This window comes from Cololabis saira, chromosome 17 (assembly GCF_033807715.1).
Source record: "Cololabis saira isolate AMF1-May2022 chromosome 17, fColSai1.1, whole genome shotgun sequence".
NCBI lineage: Eukaryota > Metazoa > Chordata > Actinopteri > Beloniformes > Belonidae > Cololabis > Cololabis saira.
In genome coordinates this window covers 41,940,491-41,965,778 of record NC_084603.1, presented here as the reverse complement: position 1 = coordinate 41,965,778, position 25,288 = coordinate 41,940,491, and the positions used below count along the sequence as shown (strand labels likewise).

Here is a 25,288-nt window from a genome sequence, read left to right as displayed (position 1 = left end):
CATTTTTAGCATCTGGTTGGCAGTTTTTCTTTTGTGGTGATGAATGGAGTTTAAGTTAGAGGATTTTACGTCAGATTCTACGTCAGATTCTACTCATAATAAATTGGGGAATCAAATTTTTATTGTGAACTCTTTAGATGCCAGAATGCTAAGAAAAAGGCATTAGATGTACTTTGTAAAAAAAAGTTGTTTGTTGAGCATGATGCCACAGGCAGTGTTGTGCTGGGTGTCAAGGCTGATGCGTCAGCCCCACTACATGAACTTCCATCCTAATGAGGGATGAGAGTAGATAAATTACAGCTAACTCTTCACATAAAAGAACTGGAGCTGAGGAACTGAGGGTCGGAGGGGTACAAACTACTGTACATGGAGCAGAATTAATATCATCCTGGCTCATAATAAGAAGCTGCATAAGAAGCATCCTCACCTGAGGAGAAAACTGTATGTTCTTATAGGCAGCTTAGCCAATCCCCACCTATAAAATTGTCCCATATTGCTTTTGACTTCCTCTTGCCCTTTGGTTCAGGGACCCCCCATGTTGGTTTGTCTCTCTTCTTGGTTTTTTTTATTAATGGGCCAGTTATTAGCAGAGAGGCTCAACGCCGGCAAATCTTTTTGGTCAAAGTAATTTGCTTGGTTTGGCTGGCTCCTCTTCATGAGTGTGTATATATTGTCCCCAGGTGAGGAACGCAGTTGATTGGATTGAACCGTTTCTTATTTGAGAACCCTGCTGCTTTGCTGGGATTATTTTGCTTCGGTTGCTTTGCCTTGGTTGTAGTTTTCAGCCTGTTTTGTGGCTATTTAACTGTAGGGATGGGAATTGTCTCTGGTTCCATTATCGATATTTCTTATCGATTCGGTTCCTTATCGATTCTCTTATCGATTCTCATCCAGTTATATACAGTATAAAAATAGTACAATTGACTTTGATTTCAATAACATTTTAATTTCAAGTATTCACCAATATTTTGCACTCAACTTCATCTAAATCAAAGTTGGCTTAAGCTGGATGACAGTAACCTTTTCAAATGGACATTGTGACATCAATACAATCACAATTATGACATTTTGAACTTTAACAATTTTTATGTTGGAGGTATTTCTCCCCTAATGTGATGAAAGCTCTGCACCTGTTGCAACCAAGTGCCAACCATCTCAACTCCGCATTGATGCTCATGCAGGACTACAGTTCACTGCAGTTCCTCTACTGACTGATAGAGGGTGGCTGCAAAAGCAAGTCAATCTCCATTGACTCCCATGTTAAAATGTCCCACTTTAAAGTAGAAATTAACATATTTACAGCCTGTTTCAAAAGCTGCTGGGATTGGTTTGGACCACGGCAAGAGTTTATATCACGCGGCCATTTTTTATTTCAATGTCAAGTCAATATATCAGACTGTGTATCCCGCTGTAAAGTTCTGAGGGCTCATTGGCAAATATGTCGGCGGGGTTCGGCTGAAGGAGCTGGGAGCAAAACTAACTATGATTGATGTGCAGTGGGCATGTTGCCGAGGGCTTGCTGAGTGACATGGCTGTGCTCTGTACGAAGGGGATCAGGCTTCAAAACTGTCTTCAGAAACCAATTGGCCACATGACTGAGTGATACATCCATTGTTATATACAGTGTATGATTGCACCTGGCCCTAGTATTGTCCTTTTTCATGAAATTTAACCAAACTTTAGTGCGTTTCTGTCTTCACGCCATGTTGAAAACATTCTGAGCCAAAATGCGAAGCACTTACATGACGTCATCACACAAATGCATCAGATGTTGGCAGAACCGTTAACAGAATCGCAAGGTAGATGGGTTAACGATTCCACGGAATTGAATTACTGATTACGATAACCAGACCTCCTGCCCCACCCAGTAAGTGGGTGCGGTGGAGCGTCTGCGGTTGGCTGAGACAGGGTATCGGTCCACAGACCACTGGAGGGCAGCCCTGGCCTGGGTCTAGGTGCGCCGACATTGGCGGATGAAAGTCTATATGGCTGGGCAGGAAAACTCTTTCTCCAGGGCTGGGAACAGGGGTGGTTGGTACCTGTAGACCCACTGGAACGGGGAGAGGTTGGTAGATCAGCTGACCAGCATATCGTGGGCGTACTCCACCCACGTCAGTAGCTTGGACGAGGTCGACAGGTCGGGCCAACTTCATCTCCTGGTTCTTCTGCTCCGTCTGGCCTTTGGACTGGGGATGTAACCCGGAGGACAGGCTGGCTGTGGCCCAGACAAGGGTGCAGAACTCCCTCCAAAAGCAAAAGGCAGGTGGAAGCAGCAGCGGAGTGACCGGGGGTGGGGGGGGGGGGTTACCGGGGCCGCAGGCCAGCACGCAGCTCCCGAAGCTCCGGCCTGCAAACATGCACAAAAGAGAAAAAAAAAGGGGGGCCAGCACAAGAAACTACGGGAGCAAATAAAAAATATGTGGGAGCAGGGGTGATGAGGAACCGGAAGCGGGTGCAGGAGTCCGACCCTGGTGGGAGGACTTGTTCTGGTTACAGACACGGCAGGCTTTAATAAACTCCTGGACATCCTGGTCCAGGAACTCCCACCAGAACCGGCACCGGAGAAATTCTTTGGTTCCTTAGATCCCTAGATGGCAGGTGAGACAAGAACTGTGGCTGTGGTGGACGTGAGAAGTACCTCATACTGCATGAGGGCGCTCCTGACTCTCTCCAAGCGCTGCTATGGTGAACCAGTGTGCGCTGGATTCATTTTGTGGCCAGATTGTACTGACAAGTATGTGTGGTGGACCCAAATGCAGCACAACGGCACGGATGTTCAGTAAAAGTCATACCCGCCCTCTTCTGGCCCTCCGTGGGGCAGCTGGAGGCCTGGGTTTTCCTTGTCGGCTTCTGGTGTCTTGGGTGGAGTGGCTGTGCCCTCTCCCCTCCCCCGATCCCCCTCATATATATGTTAAAAAAAAAAGCTTCCTACAATGATGAGAAAACTGGCTTATAAGCTTCTGGCCTGTCATTGCTGGTACTTCTGAGTATTAAGAAAAATAAATTAAAAATAAAATAAATTAAAAATAAATAAATTAAAAATAAAAGGAGGAACTTGAAATGAACATTCAGTTTGTGCATCAGGACGCTGAAGCTGCGAATGTGCTTAGTGACTACGTTTACATGCAGTCAAAATTTGGGTTATTGCTAATATTCCGGTTACTGAAACATTCGGAATATTCCGTTTACATGGTAATTAATCATCCGGGATATCTGGATCAAACCAGCGACGCACAGAGAACGTGATGACACAATTACCGTCATTTCCGCTTCTTCTTCCTGTATCTACATTTTTAAAAAATGCTGCTTTGCGCAACTTTTCTCTCACCTTCTTGTAAATCTTCTATCCCGGTACTTTCTACCATCTACAAATGCAGAAATGTTCATATCTTTCATTACATTTATGAAGTGATTAGTCTCCTCCTGGTCTTGTGTTTCTCCGTGTTTATAAGAACTTCCTGGACTCAAAAGACCAGAATTCCTTGCAAACAGAGCATGTGCAGAAAACAAATTCCTGTTCCGTTTGATGGGGATATTCCGTTTGGCGTTTACATGACCCAATATTCGGGTTTTAAAAGGAGTAACCCAGGGGTCATATTCGGGTTTTTCAAATTCGGGTTATTCAAAGGGGTTATTGGTGTTTACATGGCCGTGCAAATTCGGGTTATTGCCAATATTCGGGTTTTAAAAGTGTTATTGACTGCATGGAAACGCAGTCAGTGACTTCATGAATGTTATGAGATGCATTTCTGTAGATGGTTAGACGTGAGAAGTTGGAGAGAAACCATAACCCTCTGAACTTGTAATAAAAGACTCAGTGGGTAAAACTGGCATTGCTAAAACGAGGGCACTGCTCCTGTAGGCGGAAGCTCTTCACTTGCATTAATTTGCTATTTTTTTCATGCAGCCTGAAACATTGGATGAGCTCTCTAGGGGCTGCCGTCAGCCTCGCCACAGCAGCTCTCCCCACTGTAGTGCTTTTCTACAACAGACAACTGCACGGCTCGGCGTGGAATGTGTGGCAGCCAGTGTGTTGGGTGTGCAGAGGGCACGTTCAAAATTATTTTCAAACAGTTGCTTACAAGCTATTGTGAAGGATATGCTCCATCAAATGAGAATAGATCAGGCTTCAAAAATGAGAAAAAACAACAAACTGAGTTTTTAAAGGGAATATGTGCAATCATGTCATTTCACATGTCACTACTCAGCACACACAGCAGGACACGGTGCTGTTCAATGTGAGTGAGTGAGTGAGTGAGTGAGTGAGTGAGTGAGTGAGTGAGTGAGTGAGTGAGTGAGTGAGTGAGTGAGTGAGTGAGTGAGTGAGTGAGTGAGTGAGTGAGTGAGTGAGTGAAAGCGGTGGAGGACACACTGGGAAATACATGACATGACAAAAAAATGAAGCACTACTGTGCAACTCCAACTGCCCCGACCCTGTAGAAATAAAAATAGTGTAATGATTTGTAAATCTCATAAATATGTTCTTTTGTGAATAACATTTTAATCACAAAAGAATATTTAAAACATAGCAAAATGTTTAAAATGAGGAAATATAGTCATCAGAGAAAATAGGTCATTTTAATTTAGATGGACAAACATCATCACAAATAAATCAATAATACACGGTAATATTTACCACAGCATAGCTTCCTCTCTCCTTTCCAACATCTTTCTTATGGTGGTTTTGAAGTCTGTCTGTCTGGTTTCTGTGTTGTCCTCCGGACTGTCTCAGAGTCAGAGTTTAATGATATTAACTGGAATCTGCTCTTGAATCAACACCATTTATTAGGAATAGCATAGTTTTATAGTCATGTTTCCTGTATAAATATATTTATATACGGTACACATGCACAGATCATCAATGCCCCGCCCACTAAATGCAGGAAGGCTCCTCTCGTCCGCCAGCGAATGGAGCATGAGGGTCGACCTAGGAAGGCAGCTGCAGTTCCCCAGAGAGATCGTCGAGACAACGCTACGGCCAGACATGGTGCTATGGTCCGTGGCCAGCAAAGCAGTCCTCCTGGTGGAGCTCACTGTACCGTGGGAGGGGGGTCTGGATGCTGCGCACAAGAGGAAAAGGGCAAAGTACTCAGACCTGGCAGCAGAGTGCAGCAAGGCAGACTGGAAAGCCACGATATGCCCGGTAGGGCTGGGGTGCAGGGGTTTCATTGGCTCCTCAACCTCCCGTCTGCTGCGAGACCTGGGGTGCACAGGAGCCGGCCGTCGCAGAGCAGCAAAGGAGCTGGCAGAAGAGGCCAAGAAAGGCAGCTTCTGGCTGTGGCTACGGAGGAAGAGGAGTTGGGGGGCCAAGTAACACCTAGGGCGTCAGTGGGGGTGGCAGGGAGAAATCCCAGCCATCGCTCCGCCACCGGTCGATGTCCTATGGTTAAAGGAGCGAAACATCGATGACCGGTGGTCCCCACTTGATGACCCAAAGTTAGCCCATGTTCAAGTTGGTCCTTTTCCAAAACAGATTGTATGACTGAATGAGTTTTGCTGTTCTCATCTTATCTATCCCTGTTTTTGTGACTTCGTTTACAGATCAATTCAAGAAAGTAAGGGAATTTGAGTTTGCTAGTTTGACATTGAAAACAACATATAATTAAATGCTAACTTATGCGTTACAAATAAAGAAAAATATATCCACATAATATTGAGTGGACCTTCAGATAGGTTAAATGTTAAACAGACGCAAACAAAAGAAGGGCCATATTTGATATTTACATTTGTTCCTTCATTCTGACATCTATAAAAAAGGGTTTAAGCCTTCAGACCTGTTTAGAAATAAATGAATCAATCATAATTCACAGTCTACGATTCGCTCACGATTTGCCTTATGATCTAAATGCTATTTGATGCTAGATGAATTTGAAGTGATTTGTAAATATTAGGACCACACAATTTCAAAGATCATTTTGGTTATGGTAATCAAATGAACTGACCACTGGTTTTATCACATTATCATTATTCTTTTTTTTTTTTTTTTTTTTTTTTTTTTTCCATTTCAGCTATTTCTGATAATCACATTCACCTAAAGCCTTTCTTGCAAGTCCTAAACGTTTGGTTGTGAAAAAATGAATAAATGTGGATCTGTTTAATGACATTTTTATGACAAGTTTGTACCATTTTTAAAATTCACGCTTTTTTCATCACCTCTTTTTGCATTTTTTTTCTTCGACCTGTTCCCTCTGGCAGGAGCTTCAGGTCCATACGGACCAGAACTAACACACTCAGGGACAGATTCTTCCCCAAAGCTGTGAACTTTCTGAACTCATAAGCTACCTCACACTGCGCAATATTCTTCCTCCATTATGTGCAATATTCTTCACTCATATGTATATATATATATATATATATATATATATATATATATATATATATATATATATATATATATATATATATATATATATATATATATTTATGTTTCCTGTTTCTTATTTTGTTTTTTACATAGTCTTTTTATATGTGCACTTTTATGGAGCTGCTGCCTAATCACATTATACCATTATAATCAGTACTGGAGTTGAGAGGGAATGAAGAGGGATGAGGGGGATGGCATCCCCCCTGAAATAAAAACGGTCCAAATCATCCCCCCTGAAATAAAAACGGTCCAAATCATCCCCCCTGTAAAACTGCCATTCCCCCTTTCCATCCCTTATGTCATTTCATCAATGAATGTGGTTTTACTGCTATTTCAACATTTAGAGTCATCACCAGAAAAATAACACCAGAAAAATAACTTATTTGACAATTTTCACCTGTTTCAAGTAAATTTTCACTTGAAATAAGTAGGAAAATCTGCCAGTGGGACAATATTTATCTTCTCATACTTATTTTAAGTGAAAATCTACTTGAAACAGGTGAAAATTGTTGTTTTTTCCAGTGATGAGTCTTGTTCTAAGTGTAATGAGACATTTGAACTAGAAATAAGACAAATATTCTTGTTAAGATGTTGAGTTTTTGCAGTGATCCATTTTACTTATCCTGTGAAGGACAGAGTCATATTGATAAGTTCAGAAAAGTGTTTTTTATTGTTGTGTTTTGATGTATTTGATGTAAGCCCAGTGGATATTTAAAGCTTACAGAAGGCTGCATTTAACTGCTGCTATGTCATTCCTGCAGTATTTCTGCAGGTGTTTTGGTCACTGCTATTATTTGTAATATATTATATTATTTGTAATCAGCACAAATTATCTGTCCCCATATGATAAAATACACCATCCTCCCTGATATATATATTTTTTTACAACTCGAGTAATGATTATAATGATAATAAAGGCTTTGAGAATCAGCGCATGCGCGCGAGCACCCTGTGAGCAGCACTTCCGGTTCCTCGCGGTCACATGACCAGGTCACGTGACCAGCGTCTGCTGTCAGTTTGCTCCGTAGCAGCTAGCAAACTACACCGAGCATCGCAGGCGTTCTCTGGTCTTCTTTATCATCATGGCAACACTGGTGGCAAACAGAGCTATGGATGTGAACGGCTTGGCAGCTGCGAGAACCCACGGCCAGGCCGTGACCAGGAATTACATCTCTCAACCGAGGCTGAGTAAGTACATAGCTCCGTTAGCAGGCTGGAGGCGTCAAGGTTTGAAGCCTGATTTATGGTTCTGCGTTAAATAGACGCAGAGCTTACGGCGTAGGTTACACGGCGACGCGCAAGGTACGCCGTACGCTCTGCGTTGTATAGCGCGGAACCATAAAGCAGCCTTTAGTGTTGCATTCATAACGAAGAGACGATGGAAAATACCATTTGTATAATTTAAGTACACGGTACTTTGTGATCTATTCAAGTCTTGAAGGGCATAATATACTATCAAAATGTCATTTTTATTAAAATCCAAACCTTGGGGAAAAATATCCAGCATCTTAAGCCGTGTACTTGTTGTAATACGATGCGGGATCAGGTCACCTTGAATTTCAATCGGCAAAAATCACAGATTCGATTATTATTAATAAAATCGCTTAATATCCGACCATGGAAGATTTTTCAATTCGTGTATTGTCTGTTCAGTGTTGAAAATGTTGAAGGAAAAATGCTGACTGTTCGTCAGCATTTCTTCCCACCGCCCGTGAACGCATCATGTGAGGAACAGACTGCAGCTAAATATCTGGTCACGATCATTATCATATGCAATCAGCAATCAAGTTTTCTGTTGGTTATTAAATGGTATGCCTTGAAATACTACGATTTTCTTTTTGTAATATCTATATGATTTATTTATTTTTTACACATTGAATTCACCGACACGAGCACTGCAGTCTTGCAGAGCTAAATAACAGCGGATCAGCGAGTGTGGGGTCAGCTGATGAACGAAGAGCCGCGTTAAGGCTGATTTATGGTTCCGCGTTACACCGACGCAGAGCCTACGACGTAGGGTACGCGTAGGTTACGCTGTCGATTTAACGCAGAACCATAGTTTAGGCTTACGGTTTTTTTTTTGGTTTTTTTTCATGAACTGATCAGACATTTAATCGTTCATGTGGGAACAACGACTCGACATTGTCATAAAAGTACAAGCTGGTGCACCATTAAGGAGAGGTTGGGTGATTTAAGTGTGTAGAAGGCTGGCAGGTGACAGATGGATGATCATCATGTGACCAGATCACATGAGTGTTACTTCATGCACGGGTGGCTCTTTAAGGAACATGAGGTTACTAGCTGGAGTTAAAAAAATAAATGAATAAAAGTTTTATTATAATTATCAATGAAAAGCATGTGCATATCAAACTGTGGAGTGACTCTGTGGAACAGTTTGGAGCAGGAAATGAAACAAAGTAATAACATAAATCTGTTTAAAAGAAATACATAAAATGATTTATAAACAGGTATATGGAAGAGGAAATGGGTTAACGAGGAGTGTGAGAAACAAATAAAATAAGGAAAAATTGTATATTATACTTGCTTAAGATATGTTTAGATATTTATGTGGACATTTATGTAGTACGGTATATATTATCTGTTGAGAGGGATAGTTAAAATTATGTAATATATGTTATATATTTTTTGGGTATGTAGCACATATATATTTATAGGAATGTTTATGTAGTTTATATAGTGTATATTTATATAGATGTATATAATAGTTGTATTTTCTAGATATTGATATAATATTTATGTAATATTTATATTGTCTATATACTTATATGGATAATTATGTAATAATAGGCATGTTTATGTAGTATTTATATAGATTATATTTATATGGATATTGTGTAGATATAATAATAGCAATAATGTAAATCCATAGAGTTATGAAGGGGTAGGAACTAGGAAAATGTTTACGCTTCTTCCTACTCCTTTTTTTCGAACATGTGAATATGAAGATGTAAATGTTCATCTTTTTATTATTCTTTTTTCATTTAATATACATGTTTGAAATAAAAATTCAAAAAATTCAATTCATCATAGAACTATTATGATTATTATAAGATTATTATCTAGAAATTTGTGTTGGTTATTTGGGGTTTTGAGCCATGTGCTATTTATGTTTGCTATAATAGGATATTTGAGTTAACTGATAATTTATTTCAAATTCTTGAGCTGTGCTCTTTTGTATTTGCTGTAACCAATGTAAGGTACCAGTAAAAAGGGTAGGTATATATAAGCCTTTCTTCTACCTACACCCTTTTGGTTACAAATGTATCGAAATAAATATTAATTAATTAATTAATTCATTAATTCATTCATTCATTCATTCATTCATTCATTCATAACCTCGGAAATTTCAGCCTTAAAACCTTATACACATTTTGTATTAAAAACGCATCAGTCCAGTCGTATAAAAGTTAGTTTTCCTGTCTTTTATGGTTTATATTCAAATTTCAAAAGTATTTATCTTAAAGGAGCTTGAGGCAGGATTCATGAAAAAAATTCGTATACGTTTTAAGTTTTCTAGTAATAATATCAGATGAAGCGTTCCAAACCAAAAAGAATGTTTCCTCTAGTGTATCTCTCCGTTGCCTTGAACAGGCTGTGTGCTGCAAAATGTGCTGCAATTCCGGGCCGGAATTTCCCGCGCTGTCCTGTGGATGTGACGTCACATGACGCTGCATGCACGTTCTCCCCGTTCTCCCGTGCCGGCTTCACTGTTGGCTGCAGTACCCCCAACGGCCGTCGTGGTGAAGGGTGGCGCTAGAGAGTCTCATTTCTTAAAAGGAGCCTCATGCTCCTTTAAGTACAAATCAAACATATGATTTTTTTTATCTTGCAGCAGCAATAACGTTAAAGGAGCCGTGTGTAAGAAATGGCTTTCTCAGTTTGAGAGAATTTGGGGAAGATGGCAGGCAAGGTATAATTACAGATGGTACATTTCAAAATATAACAAGTGCAACAGCTGAAACAAAGTACTGAACCACTTTACTGACCTCTGTTTTCTTTTCAGTGACTGCGTTTCCATGCAGCAATAACCTTTTAAAACCTGAATATTGGCAATAACCTGAATTTGCACGGCCATGTAAACACCAATAACCCCTTTGAATAACCAGAATTTGCTCATATTCGGGTTTTTAAAAACCCCAATATGGAATTGCGTCATGACGTTCTCCGTGCGTCGCTGGTTTGATCCAGATATCCCAAATGATTAATTACCATGTAAATGGAATATTCCCAATGTTTCAGTAACCGGAATATTAGCAATAACCTGAATTTTGACTGCAAAATAAACAGTCAGTGAAAGGCAGGAAGCTTAGGGCCACCCGTCCCTAATGTCTTTGGGACATCACACGAGTGGTTAATAGAGAAGTAGGGCTGCAGCGATTCGTCGATGTTGTCGACAAAAATCGATAATCAAAATTGTCGACAATTGTCACCAGACGTTTTTTTCCAATGTAGTGAGGCATCTCACCTCACTTCACCTCATACAATCTCTGCCGAGAGCCGCGCAGCACGACAGCGTCTCAGCGCAGCTGCGGGTAACAAAACTTCTGAGCGTTTTAGCCTGGATACGGCGAATAAAAAGATTATTTGCAAGGTTTGCAAAGCAGACCTTGCTTATCACGGGAGCATGTTTGTAATGCACAAGCATTTGAAGAGAAAGCACCTCTGACAGTTGAACGAAACGGACTCGCCTTGGTAAGATATTAAGCGTATTTTGGCTTTAAAAGAGAGCTTTAACATTATGCTTGACTGTGCCTGACAAAAGTATTTTAAATTAAATGTATGCAGTCCGAAGATGAGCAACCATGGACCCCTTTCTGCAGAAGAAGCAGACGTGTAGCAACAGGTGACTGCCCTCACTGATCCTGCAGCTGATCTTGGATATGAGCAGCTCTCCATGGTTGATGCTGACGAGTTTCAACAAATGATACACCAGTTCAACCCAGAGAACGTCCTGCCATCCAGAACCCATTTCACCCACTTAATGGAGAAAAAATGTGAGACGTTTTATTTTAATTTATAATTTATAATTGCCTGTCTTTAAAAAATGAAAAATAATGGACAGAGGTTTATTTATATATGGATTTATGTCTATAGTGACTGATTACTGTGCCTGTCCTTGGTTTTTTTATTTACTTTTTGTATGAACAGCAGCAAAGTTGAATAAAATATCTATTTTTCATTGAAGTGCCCATCTTTCTCGTGTTTATTATCATTTGCCACATAATTAAAGCAACCTCATACCAAGTTTAAGAAAAAATTACTAATTATCCGATTAGTCGACTAATCTTTTCAATAATCGGTGACTAGTTGACTATTAAAATAGTCGTTAGTTGCAGCCCTATAGAGAAGGCATCATTCCTTTTATTAGCAGATAAAAAAAATACAAATCCTTTCTTCTGTTAGGAGACAAACTTTTGCGTAGTTTAAACGTTTTCATCACATTCAGATAAGGAATTTTAAGGGCATTTCATGGTTAAGAATGGAAGTTGGAGTGTGAATATGATTGTGTGTTGCACTGTGATGGACTGGTGACCTGTCCAGGTTGTACCCCTGTCTTGTTTCCTAATGTTAGTTGTAAGCAGAGGATGCAACATTTGTTAAAACATCTGACCACCCGGCTTCTGAAACTATAATTTTCTTGTTGCAGACCCATTTCCTCTGATAAAACACAATAAAAAAAATGCAGCAGCCCTTTTTGTTGATGAGTTGAGATGGACATTAATGGCGCTTTTCCACTCAGCCCGACTCTCCTCGCCTCGGTTTGGTTCTTTTCCACCAGGGGTCTAACTACCGAGTAGATACTTTTCCTGTATCTATTCTACCGAGGTTCTAAGCTGCTGAGTCGGCTGTATCTGACATCATCACACTACAGGCCACCGATTGGTCGGGGGGTTGGAGTCAGACGTCTGAGTCATGAGGTGACATCAACGAAAGAGCGACTCGCTGCTTCTGGTTCATTTTATTCAACAGGCAATGGCAGCAAAAGTCTGTTTCATGATCCAACTCTGAGGTGCAGATTGTTGCAGAGTGGATTGTAAAAGGCTACTTGTCAGTAAGAAAATACCCTTAAATGACTTCAGTCGGGAGGCAGGCTTGCAAATGTAAATTAAAGTTTTAATGTGGTTCCAGGCCTGGACAACTTAGGTCTATAAACAAAAACAAAGCAACTCAAAAAACAGAAATCATAATTAAGCAGAGGTGTTGGCAGCAACCTCTCCCCATGGCAGCCCCATACTGTACTGAATGTACTGAATCATTTCCCCTTTATCTCTGCTCCTGAGTCCACCACTGGCTAAGCAGTCAGCAAATCACAAACTAACTCAGGGCTCCAGACTAACTTTTTTCATTAGGAGCACAGTAGCCCCTAACTGAAAATTTTTAGGGGCACAATCAGAAATTTTAGGAGCGCACATCGTTTATCGACACGCTAACCAAATGTTTACATTTCTACTACATTTCAGTGTATTAGTAATACGTATTTCATAATAGATTAATGAATTACCACAATGTGCTGTTTCAAATGTAGTGTTACATTTTATTGTGCACTTTTAAAGATGCCGCAACATAAAGTAAACTGACAGCACCATTGCTGTCATTATATATATAAAAAAACATACATTCACATGATAAAAAAGTGCCTGGTAACAAAGTGCTTAGTAACCTTTCAGCCATGAATTTAACTGTTAAACACTAATGTACTTAACAAATGTACAAATATTGGGGGTACTGGCCAATAACATTTCCCTACTTGTGTCTTTACTAAAACCCTGAACTTACACCAGTCGACCAAATTCACTGCCTTCACTCAAATAACTAAGGATCTTACCAAGAAATATTCTTATTTCTAACCTAAAAATGCCATTACACCTGACAACACACATCACTTAAAAGGTTAGGTGTTTTTCCCACGTGTTAAAATTTAACTTTCATTTGTGTCAAGCTAATTTTAAGCAGTGTTCAAAATAAAATTATGAGACCTGCTGTATTGGAGCACATTTTCTTTTAGTTAAAACTGTAGCGGGGACAGATGTTTAGAGAAACCTATGTATGTACTGGGTGAAGGCTGATTTATGGTTCCGCGTTACAACAACGCAGAGCTCTGCGTCGATTTAAGGCGGAACCATAAATCAGGCTTTAGAGGGGGGACATATCGGAGAACAACCAGAAGAATATAGAGTGGATTAAAAATAAAAGTTAAGCACTGAGCTATGTGTCATGGGCCATTGCAGACTCATGGCCTGAGCATGATGTTACTAAAACCAAACATACCCGCCGCCTCTTTCTTCTAACTTTATGTGCGCGCCGCGGCGGCAGCGAGTTGTGTCTCATTAAATATGGTCCGGGCGTAATACCTGCTTTGAGCTGGTGAAATTAAACGAAAAATTATAAATAAATAAATAAATAGATCCCCCAACTCATTCCCTTTCACACTCATTGGCCTGCAAATATGGGGGTTCATTGAGGCACTCCTTCCACGTTTAACGTGTAAAAAAAATAAATAAAAAAAAAAAACTGGCAAATTTACTGGTCGCACGTGTGCGAGTGGACATGAAATTCAGTCGCACATACTCAAATTTTGGTCGCAAAATGCGAGCATTTGGTCGCAGTCTGGAGCCCTGTAACTACAATATACACAAGGTGCTCCCCATAAAGCAATCAGAGCTCCCTTCAGGCAATCATGGTCGCTCCCAAATTACTGCATCTGCATGGATAGACACAAGTAGTTAAATTACATGTGGCAACAGAATGTGCACCTTCTGTGGGACTGAAATCCAACTCACAACACTTGCCTCTTCGTTTGCTCATGAAAACAATAATAGAAACTACTCTGACAGTCTGCTCTGTCACACAGATGCCCATAAACCTGGTGCTGAGGAGGGAATTAAAAAGGGATCTAGACGGAGATAAGGAACGACCAGATCTACCAGGAGCTCTGTCACTTCATAGCTGCTCACGGCTCCAGCTGACTTTTCAGCAGCGCAGAGACAAACTAACAAAAAAAAAAGCGTTGCCACTTGAAGCTTCTCTCACTCTCATTTTTTAACTTTGTCAAACACAAGCCACAGACACAGCAGTAGGAATGGGTGATATTTTACCGTTCACGATAAACCGTCAAAAAAATTCCTCACGATAAGAATTTGTCATCTCGCGGAAGCAAGCAAGCAAGCAAGCAAGCAAGCAAGCAAGCAAGCAAGCAAGCAAGCAAGCAAGCAAGCAAGCCTGTCGATGACGTTTTTGTGTAACAAACATGGCGGATCTGAGAGCGAGATAGATTTATAGTTGAAAAGGTGGAGTTGAATTGGTATTTTTTTTATCGGGATAAATGCCGGAAATTATCGTGATACATTTTTTAGTCCATACCGCCCATCCCTACCCAGCAGCACATCTATCATCTCCTCCAGGTTCTACATCTTTAGTGTTGTTGTCTTCATTTAGATCACACAATCAAATACCAACCCGCCTACTTCTCATCTGAGTATCAAAAATAAACGAGGGCAAGGCGTGGCGAGTCCAGTAGGTACTAGTGTAAAAGTGCTATAAGAGACGAATGAGAATCTCGCATATTTGCTGAAAACTTCAGATGTGCATGGCCAGGGCTCCAGAACCTTCTTTTTCTTTTTCTCTCTGAAAGCAGCGCTACCTGACTGTAAATCTTCAGGAGCCACAGCACAAAGTTGGGTGTGTGAGGTGGGGGTTGGAGTAGTGTCAAGGATGAGCACATCAGAGGACCAGGCAGGGTAGGATGTTGTGAGGGTCCATTAAGATGGCTTGGAAACGAGGAGGGATAGGAGGATGCTGGGGACGGAGCTGCCCAGATTAGAAAAAGAGAAGATCTCTGGTGGCGGCTTTACACTAGTACCTACTCACCACGCCTCGTCTCGCCTCCACTCGCCTTGCCCGCGTTTCTCTTCCATACCCAGAGCAGAAGTAGGAGGTTGGAGCGAAGCTGCTGTGACCTATTTGATTGTGTGTCTGTGACTTGTGTTCGACATCAAGTAAAAAAATGAGAGTGAGAGAAACTTCAAGTGGCAACGCTTTTTCTTTTTGTTAGTTTGTCTCGGTGCTGCTGAAAAGTCAGCTGGAGCCGTGAGCAGCTATGAAGAGACAGAGCTCCTGGTGGATCTGGTCGTTCATTATCTCCGTCTACATCCCTTTTTAATTCTCTCCTCAGCACCAGGTTTATGAACATCTGCACCTCAGAGTTGGATCATGAAACAGACTTTTGCTGCCGTTGCCTGTCGGATAAAATGAAGAAGCCGCGAGTCGCTCTTTCTCTGATTTCCTCCTCCTGACTCAGACGTCTGACTCCAACCCCCCGACCAATCGGTGGCCTGTAGTGTGATGATGTCAGATACAGCCGACTCAGCCTTTAGAACCTCGGCAGAGTAGTTACAGAAAAGTATCAACTCGGCACGTTAGACCCGTAGTGGAGAAGCACAAAACCGGGGCGAGTCGAGTCGCGCTGAGTAGGTACTAGTGGAAAAGCGCCATAGATGTGTTTAGAGTATGTGGAAGTGGTTGGTGTGACAGAGGAAGATGGGTAAGATGGAGACAGATGATCTGTTGTGCCAACCCCTGAAGGGAAGAACTTAGAGAAGAAATAATTTGACAATTGTAAGCTTTCCCCTCCATCATTAATGCCAACTTTTATTCATTGTCAGTCTGTCTTTGTTTTTTTTTTCTCTCCATCTGTCTTTGTCTGTTTTTCTGTTTCCGTCTGACCTATCTCTCTCGGTCCCCACACATTTGGTACTTGTGTGATCTTGAACGGTTTACATAAAACGGGAAGCTGTATTAGCAGCTGGAATAACACCGGACTGTCCTTTGTCCTCACACCAGTTTCGGAGGGCCCGGCTGTTTGGGATGTCCAAAGGCAACCACAAACCACAAACTCAGTCTTAGTCCTTCTGACAGTGACTGCGTTTCCATGCATCAATAACCCTTTTAAAACCCGAATATTGGCAATAACCTGAATTTGCACGGCCATGTAAACACCAATAACCCCTTTGAATAACCCGAATTTGCTCATATTCTGGTTTTTAAAAACCGGAATATGAGCCCTGGGTTACTCCTTTTTAAAACCTGAATATTAGGTCATGTAAACACCAAACGGAATATCCCCATCAAACGGAACAGGAATTTGTTTTCTGCACATGCTCTGTTCACAAGGAATCCTGGTCTTTTGAGTCCAGGAAGTTCTTCTAAACACGGAGAAACCAAGACCAGGAGGAGACTAATCACTTCATAAATGTAATGAAGGATATGAACATTTCTGCATTTGTAGACGGTAGAAAGTACCGGGATAGACAGATTTACAAGAAGGTGAGAGAAAAGTTGCGCGAAGCAGCATTTGTTTTGAATTTGGATCCAGGAAGAAGAAGCAGAAATGATGGGAATTGCATCATGATGTTCTCCGTGCGTCGCTGGTTTGATCCAGATATCCAAATGATTAATTACCATGTAAACGGAATATTCCCAATGTTTCAGTAACCAGAATATTAGCAATAACCCCAATTTTGACTGCATGTAAACGTAGTCAGTGGCCAACAGGAAGCCAGAAAAGTCACTCTCCCTCTGTTATTCATTTACTAATTAACGCAGTCTGATTATAAAGAATCAAGACTTAAAGCTCTTGGTTTTTTTTTTTTGAGAGTAAAACATTTGGATAAAATTTTTTTTAGACAATTCTTGTGCGTGTCGTTGAACATCTTGTAGTTGAGACAATAGACTTTGATTGTCTCAGAATGTAGAACTGATCTCTTTGGGATTTCCTACATAATGCCAATAAGTAGTTGTAGTTTGCTTTAATCCAAAGACTTTATTTAGCCTGGGCCTATAAGATCACGGTGTGGAGCTGCTTTTTCACTACCGTTATTGATTTGACAGTGCTCTAAGAGAGGCAGTCATTGAAATAACATGCAGAGTCTGAGTGTGAAAATAAACAAATAGATATTTCTCATCAGTCGTAGTCCTTTCTTTTAAAAGGTCTTTGTCTCTCTCATGTCAAATACAACAAAAGCTATTAGCCTAAGAAATGTCTGGGCTTTGTTTTAGCGGTGCATTCTGTCATCTAGAGCTATGAAAAGACAAGGAGCATGGCACTATATGTCTTTGTGAAGATTTAATTATTGGTAATAATGTAGTCACGATAAACAAATGTCTCATCTGTCACTGTGGAAGTAATTTTCTATAAAGTCAATGTTATTTTTGAAACACTTCTATAATCCAGATTCTAATTAGGCTTGAGCAACTGACTTGTCAATAGAAAAAAAAAGGCTCCCGTCAGCGTTTGACATCCTTTTTTTTTTTTTAATGAAAAGACATCAAAATGTGGGATAAGGATTTGATACCGTCTCTGTCTGTTAAATGAAGAGAAGCAGATCTTTGTGAAAGGTACACTTGTTCTTTGACCGCCCATAATTCAGCTCCCTGTATCTTCATCTTAACAAATACTGGTCATTTTAGAGAAGTAAACCTTCTTGAGTTACATGTATTGAGTAACACAAGTAATTCCCCATTCAGTTGTTTCATCACCCTAAATCTGGGTACTTCAGTGATGAGGCTCGAACAAATCTACTAACTAACCACGGCTGTAGTAAATCTACCAAGTAAAACTGATGTTTGGAGATTTTCAGGTATTTGCCTCATTGACCTTAAAGGGGACCTATTATGAAAAACAAGTTTTTTCTTGTTTTAACATATATAAAGTGGTCTCCCCTCACCCTGCCAGCACAGGGGAGACAAAATACCATGAATTTCTGCAGGGTCTCTGACCCCCGCCGGACAGAGTCCCCCAGTGTCACGTGACCTTTTTTTGAGCCATTCTGAATCTGCGCCTATGGTGACGTCACCATAGGCGCTCATTTCCATAGGTTCAGCCTCTGCTGCTGAAACCACGCCCACAACCAGCTCTCTACGGAGCTGGAGCGGTCCTTCCTTCAGCCAGTCGGACGCGGCGCCGCGGCGGAGCGGATCCGGGTTAAATCATCCAGGTTCCCGGGTGGTTTGGGAGCTGGGTCCTCGGGGGTCCGTCCCAGGTCGGACCAGCTTCACTCTCCGAGATTTTCATCGAAATCTGTCGGTTTGATCCCCGGTAACGGGTGATGCGCCGCGGATGCGCTCCGGAGCCGATCTGTGCGTCCGCCGTGGGGTTGCGGCGCCCGTCGCGCAGAATCCGCCGGGCAGATCCGGCTGAAATTCCGCTGGTCGGTCCCCGGGAGTCCCTGCTACCAGTCCAGGCCGGTTCCTGCGGTCCCGGCCGGTCGGAACCGGTCAGATTCCCTGGTTAAAGCCGTGGTGATGCGCGCTGCTCCAGCAGCGCTGCTCCCGGGCGCCCGCCGTGGCTCCGGGGCCAGCGTTCAGCATCCGCCCGGTAGATCCGGTTTAAATAGTGCATAAATGTTATTTATATACAACTCATATTTTATTTTTTTAACAATAAAGTTTCCATTTGTGAAAATTCAGTGTTGTGACAATTTACAGGCTCGGGCTGCTCTGGCGGAGCGAGGGTTTATTCTCCTCCCCTGCTGCACGTCATTCAGGGAGCCAATCAGCACAGAGCCTCATTATCATACCCCCCCTTCCCTAAAAATGAGGCGCAGAAAAAGAGGTTAGAAGCGGTAAAACTAGTGACAGGGCCCACAGGCTGGATTTATGATTTATGTAGAAAAAACAAGCTTTAGATTGTTTTTAAGACATTCAAGGCCTGTTTAAAATATACATTAAATGCCATAATAGTTCACCTTTAAGTTTTTCATTAGTACATTCATTAATTCAATTCAATTTTATTTATATAGCGTCTAATACAACAAAAGTTGTCTCTAGACGCTTTCCAGAGACCCAGTGGGAGAAAAACCTTAAACCAAACAGTAGCAAGAAAAACTCCCCTTTAGGAGGGAAGAAACCTGGACCAGGACCTGGATCATAAGGGGGTAGAAACCTGGACCAGGACCTGGATGATAAGGGGGTAGAAACCTGGACCAGGACCTGGATGATAAGGGGGTAGAAACCTGGACCAGGACCTGGATGATAAGGGGGTAGAAACCTGGATCAGGACCTGGATGATAAGGGGGTAGAAACCTGGACCAGGACCTGGATCATAAGGGGGTAGAAACCTGGACCAGGACCTGGATCATAAGGGGGTAGAAACCTGGACCAGGACCTGGATCATAAGGGGGTAGAAACCTGGACCAGGACCTGGATCATAAGGGGGTAGAAACCTGGACCAGGACCTGGATCATAAGGGGGGACCTGGACCATAAGGGGGGACCCTCCTGCCGAGGGCCAGACTGGGGATTAGTGTCCCATTAGTAGGGGTGGGTATTGGGAAGGACCTCACGATACGATACGCATCACGATACTTGAGCCACGATACGATACGCATCACGATACTTGAGCCACGATACGATACGCATCACGATACTTGAGCCACGATACGATACACATTGCGATATCCCGATTATGCGATATCCCGATTATTATATTCTACATAGTTCACCGAAAAATTTAAAAATGCATTACACATCTTAAAATCCAAGTTGTATATATGTACATCAGATGATAGTGATGGATCTTAAAATCCGAGTTGTATATATGTACATCAGATGATAGTGATGGATCTTAAAATCCGAGTTGCACATTCATCAGATTGTAGTGACAATTCATGGGACAAACTGAGTCAAAACAATGTTTTATTATAACAATACAAGCTAAAGTTACAACATATTTGTATATGTTTTTCATATTATTTACATCATATGAAATTCACATTAAATTTAGTATGAGGTTGCTTTAATTATGTGGCAAATGATAATAAACACAAGAAAGATGGAACTAAAACCAAGGACAGGCACAGTGATCAGTCAGTATAGATATAAATCCATAAATAAATAAACCTCTGTCCATTATTTTTCATTTTTTAAGGACAGGCAATTGTGTTATATAAAAAATAAATTATAAAATGAAATAAAACGTGAAATAAAACCTGAGCTCAGTGCAGGGCCCTCCCAGGGTTGGTAGAGAGTGGCAATGCCCAGGACTGTCACTTAGGTAGGAGCACTGGGTGATTATAATGGGAAAAAAATCGGGGATAAAAAATATTTAAAAAAAAAAAATCGATATTCAAATTTTGAATATCGATATTGAATCGGCTGGAAAAGTATCGCGATATATTGCCATATCGATATTTTTGCCCACCCCTACCCATTAGTGTGACTGAAACTATGTTGTATTTATTCATCATCACTTTGGGGTTTTTTTTTCAGGCTTTCACTCATCAATACACATGGATGCATCATAAACATGCATCTCCATTTCATGGACTGGTGGACCACAAAAGTCTAAAATATAATGATAAAATATGCTGCCTACTATGCTGAGTAAATATGTCACCTTTTCGTCACTGAAGGCAATGGGTTTATCTAGGAATCTAGCCATATTTGCCTAGCAATATTACAAGGTAAAAAATACAACTTTGGCCCAAAGTTTAGCGATCTACAAAACAACAGGTTTTCCACTGTTACTATAACTAAAAATATGAGCTAAAGAGGCTTAATAAGTTTTGTTATACAGTGACATACAGTATGTAAGTCACGACCTGCTCTGTTAATTATATCATGTGCCATGCGTAAACATGATATACATAATAAAAAAAAATCATCTCATTCCACTTGGGGGTTAATATTAAGCAAAACAGCCCCAGATAAACAATGAGATAAAAATGTGACTTTTTGGCACATTGCTGATGTGGAGCATTCATGCATATGTTAACAAAATGCCAAGAGGGAAAGACATCAGCAATGGTTTTAGATAAATAACTGTTAGTACACATCAAACTGGGAAGGATTTTATGAAAAAAAACAACAACTTTTAAACAGGAGCTCAGCACTCAAAACAATGAGTATTTACAAGTCAAAGGATAGAGCAAAGCATTCACAATTTACCACAATGTCAGACTGTACAATGCTCAGAGAAATAAATAAATAAAAAAACAACCCCCCAAGAACTACATCTCAGGCCCTCAGAGCAAGGCCCTTAACCATGATTGCCATTGGTGTGTGTGTTCTCTCAGATGTAAGTCGCTTTGGATAAAAGCGTCTGCTAAATGACAGTAGTAGTAGTAGATCCTGACCTAAGGGGTCTGGGAGCTTCATATGAACTAACAGATCAACCATGTATTTTGGTCCGAGACCATTCAGGTCTTTGTAGACCAACAGTAAGATTTTAAACTCTATCCTTTGACTCACTGGAAGCCAGTGTAGTGATTTCATAACCGGTGTAATATGGTCCAGTTTCCTGGTGTAATGTGGTCCAGTTTCCTGGTGTAATGTGGTCCAGTTTCCTGGTGTAATATGGTCCAGTTTCCTGGTGTAATGTGGTCCAGTTTCCTGGCGTAAAGTGGTCCAGTTTCCTGGTGTAATGTGGTCCAGTTTCCTGGCGTAAAGTGGTCCAGTTTCCTGGTGTAATGTGGTCCAGTTTCCTGGTGTAATGTGGTCCAGTTTCCTGGTCTAATGTGGTCCAGTTTCCTGGTGTAATGTGGTCCAGTTTCCTGGTGTAATGTGGTCCAGTTTCCTGGTGTAATATGGTCCAGTTTCCTGGTGTAATATGGTCCAGTTTCCTGGTGTAATGTGGTCCAGTTTCCTGGTGTAATGTGGTCCAGTTTCCTGGTGTAATGTGGTCCAGTTTCCTGGTGTAATGTGGTCCAGTTTCCTGGTGTAATGTGGTCCAGTTTCCTGGTGTAATGTGGTCCAGTTTCCTGGTGTAATGTGGTCCAGTTTCCTGGTGTAATGTGGTCCAGTTTCCTGGTGTAATATGGTCCAGTTTCCTGGTGTAATATGGTCCAGTTTCCTGGTGTAATATGGTCCAGTTTCCTGGTGTAATGTGGTCCAGTTTCCTGGTGTAATGTGGTCCAGTTTCCTGGTGTAATGTGGTCCAGTTTCCTGGTGTAATGTGGTCCAGTTTCCTGGTGTAATGTGGTCCAGTTTCCTGGTGTAATGTGGTCCAGTTTCCTGGTGTAATGTGGTCCAGTTTCCTGGTGTAATATGGTCCAGTTTCCTGGTGTAATATGGTCCAGTTTCCTGGTGTAATGTGGTCCAGTTTCCTGGTGTAATGTGGTCCAGTTTCCTGGTGTAATGTGGTCCAGTTTCCTGGTGTAATGTGGTCCAGTTTCCTGGTGTAATGTGGTCCAGTTTCCTGGTGTAATGTGGTCCAGTTTCCTGGTGTAATGTGGTCCAGTTTCCTGGTGTAATGTGGTCCAGTTTCCTGGTGTAATGTGGTCCAGTTTCCTGGTGTAATGTGGTCCAGTTTCCTGGTGTAATGTGGTCCAGTTTCCTGGTGTAATATGGTCCAGTTTCCTGGTGTAATGTGGTCCAGTTTCCTGGTGTAATGTGGTCCAGTTTCCTGGTGTAATGTGGTCCAGTTTCCTGGTGTAATGTGGTCCAGTTTCCTGGTGTAATGTGGTCCAGTTTCCTGGTGTAATGTGGTCCAGTTTCCTGGTGTAATGTGGTCCAGTTTCCTGGTGTAATGTGGTCCAGTTTCCTGGTGTAATGTGGTCCAGTTTCCTGGTGTAATGTGGTCCAGTTTCCTGGTGTAATGTGGTCCAGTTTCCTGGTGTAATGTGGTCCAGTTTCCTGCTGTAATGTGGTCCAGTTTCCTGCTGTAATGTGGTCCAGTTTCCTGCTGTAATGTGGTCCAGTTTCCTGCTGTAATGTGGTCCAGTTTCCTGCTGTAATGTGGTCCAGTTTCCTGCTGTAATGTGGTCCAGTTTCCTGGCGTAATGTGGTCCAGTTTCCTGGCGTAATGTGGTCCAGTTTCCTGGCGTAATGTGGCCCAGTTTCCTGGCGTAATGTGGTCCAGTTTCCTGGCGTAATGTGGCCCAGTTTCCTGGCGTAATGTGGCCCAGTTTCCTGGCCTAATGTGGCCCAGTTTCCTGGCGTAATGTGGCCCAGTTTCCTGGCGTAATGTGGTCCAGTTTCCTGGCGTAATGTGGTCCAGTTTCCTGGCGTAATATGGTCCAGTTTCCTGGTGTAATATGGTCCAGTTTCCTGGCGTAATGTGGTCCAGTTTCCTGGCGTAATGTGGTCCTGGTCCTGGTTCCTGGTGGTTGTAAGGACTCTGGATCAGCGTTCTGGATCAGCTGCAGCTGCCTGATAGATTTCTTGTTAAGGCCTGTAAAGATGCCATTGCAATAATCCAACCTACTGAAAATGAATGCATAAATAAGTTTTTCCATTTCTTGTTTAAATAGAAACCCCTTAATTCTAGGAATGTTTTTTAGGTGGTAATAGGCAGATTTAGTTATAAACTTTAGATGGCTATTTAGGTTCAGTTAAGTTCAGTTAAGTCTGAGTCAATAATTACACCCACATTTCTGGTTTGATTTAGCTGGAGAAAATTCTGGCACATCCACTCATTGATTTGGTGAATACAGTTACTCAATGAGATCAGGGGACTGTAGTCATGTGATGACACTGAAATATAAAGCTGTGTGTCATCGGCATAAGTATGGTAGGAAATGTTGTGGTGTTCCATAATCTGAGCTAGCGGTAGCATATAGATGTTAAATAGAAGCGGTCCGAGAATGGACCCTTGAGGAACCCCACATGTGATCTTGGTTCTCTCAGACTCATGGTTTCCAATTGACACAAAAAAGGCCCTAATCTGAAGTTGTGCTTGTTTTATGTCTCAAAGAAGGAGAGACGAGACGAGAGGGTGAGAAAAGCCTGTAATTTAATGCCCGAGGCTAAAAGCAAATGCGTGACAATGTATACTCGAATATTCACGACATAGGCCTTACCTATGTTTCAACCGTTTCAGTTGAAACGGGTCCCGGCCACCAGGGGGCCCCCAACTGACAAAAAAATAAATGCGCAAGGAAGACACAATAATAAATCACTACCCGCCATTAAACTAACCAGCTAACATCCAAGAAAAATGAAACGAACATACCAGAGTGGTGCTGAAACGCGAAAATTAGCAGATATAAAAAAGAAAGCTGTGAGTAGTGTTACCGGCCAGCCCGGTCCCCTTTAAGGCGGTGTCTGTGTTCGGGTGTGTGTGTGTGAAACGTGTGGGTGCAGCAGAGGAGAGAGAGAGGGAGATGCAGGTGTGCGCGTGTGGAAGACCCGTACACGTGTTCAGTTACTTTTCAGTGTGTTTTCCGTTAGCTTTCAGTTGTCGGCCCTCACGTGTTTTGTTTGCTCTTTACAAGTTTGTAATAAATGTGCGACGTTGCACGGACAGTATTTTTCCTCCGTCCTTTTTTCCTTCACTTTCCCCGGACTCCTAGACAACCGCCGGTTACCAGCAACGAGCCAGAAACCGTATTAAAATACCAGCTCTCCCAATTACGGTTCGGAGATAGGACTGGAAATTAAGAAAGGTAACAGTAGTCTTCCGAAAATGAGCTCTTTCTTTGGTCCAGCATCTGCACCGACTACAGCAGCGGCTGCCGCCCACTCTAATGACACCAACGCAGTAAACGCATCCATGCGTCACGCATGGATGCGTTTACTGCGTTCTTTCAGCTTATAATGCGTCACGGACGCAGGACACATAGGTGGCAAATATAGCAATAAATAGGGCCCTATATTAAATATTGAAACGGGCCCCCTGATGCCAAAGGCTGCCACTGATTCACGATATAGTCATTTTGTACATCGCACAGAGTAGAAGCTGTGATACATCGAGTATACTCGATATATCGCCCAGCCCTAATGCCGAGTCTGCGCCCTAAAACCAGCTGTTCCAAGCAGCGCTGAACCGAGATGGTGGAAAAGAAAGCATTTGTGTTGTATCTCTGTTTTGACTGAAACGAATAATTATGTCATACGTCAGGAAATTGTGTCAACTTAAAATCCTATCAGGGATGTGTAGATATGTGTGAGATGCCTACATCGTCTGTCC

General features: G+C 41.8%; 1 protein-coding gene across 1 annotated transcript in view; it reads left to right on the top strand.

Annotated features, from left to right (window-relative positions):
• The first annotated feature begins 7,342 nt into the window (after positions 1–7,342).
• atp6v1ba (ATPase, H+ transporting, lysosomal, V1 subunit B, member a) overlaps positions 7,343–25,288 on the top strand; it is a 52,256-nt gene continuing 34,310 nt past the window's right edge. Inside the window, exon 1 of the mRNA XM_061745003.1 lies at positions 7,343–7,552. Coding sequence (XP_061600987.1) covers positions 7,447–7,552 — 106 coding nt within the window. The 5' untranslated portion in view covers positions 7,343–7,446. The remainder of the gene's footprint in view (positions 7,553–25,288) is intronic.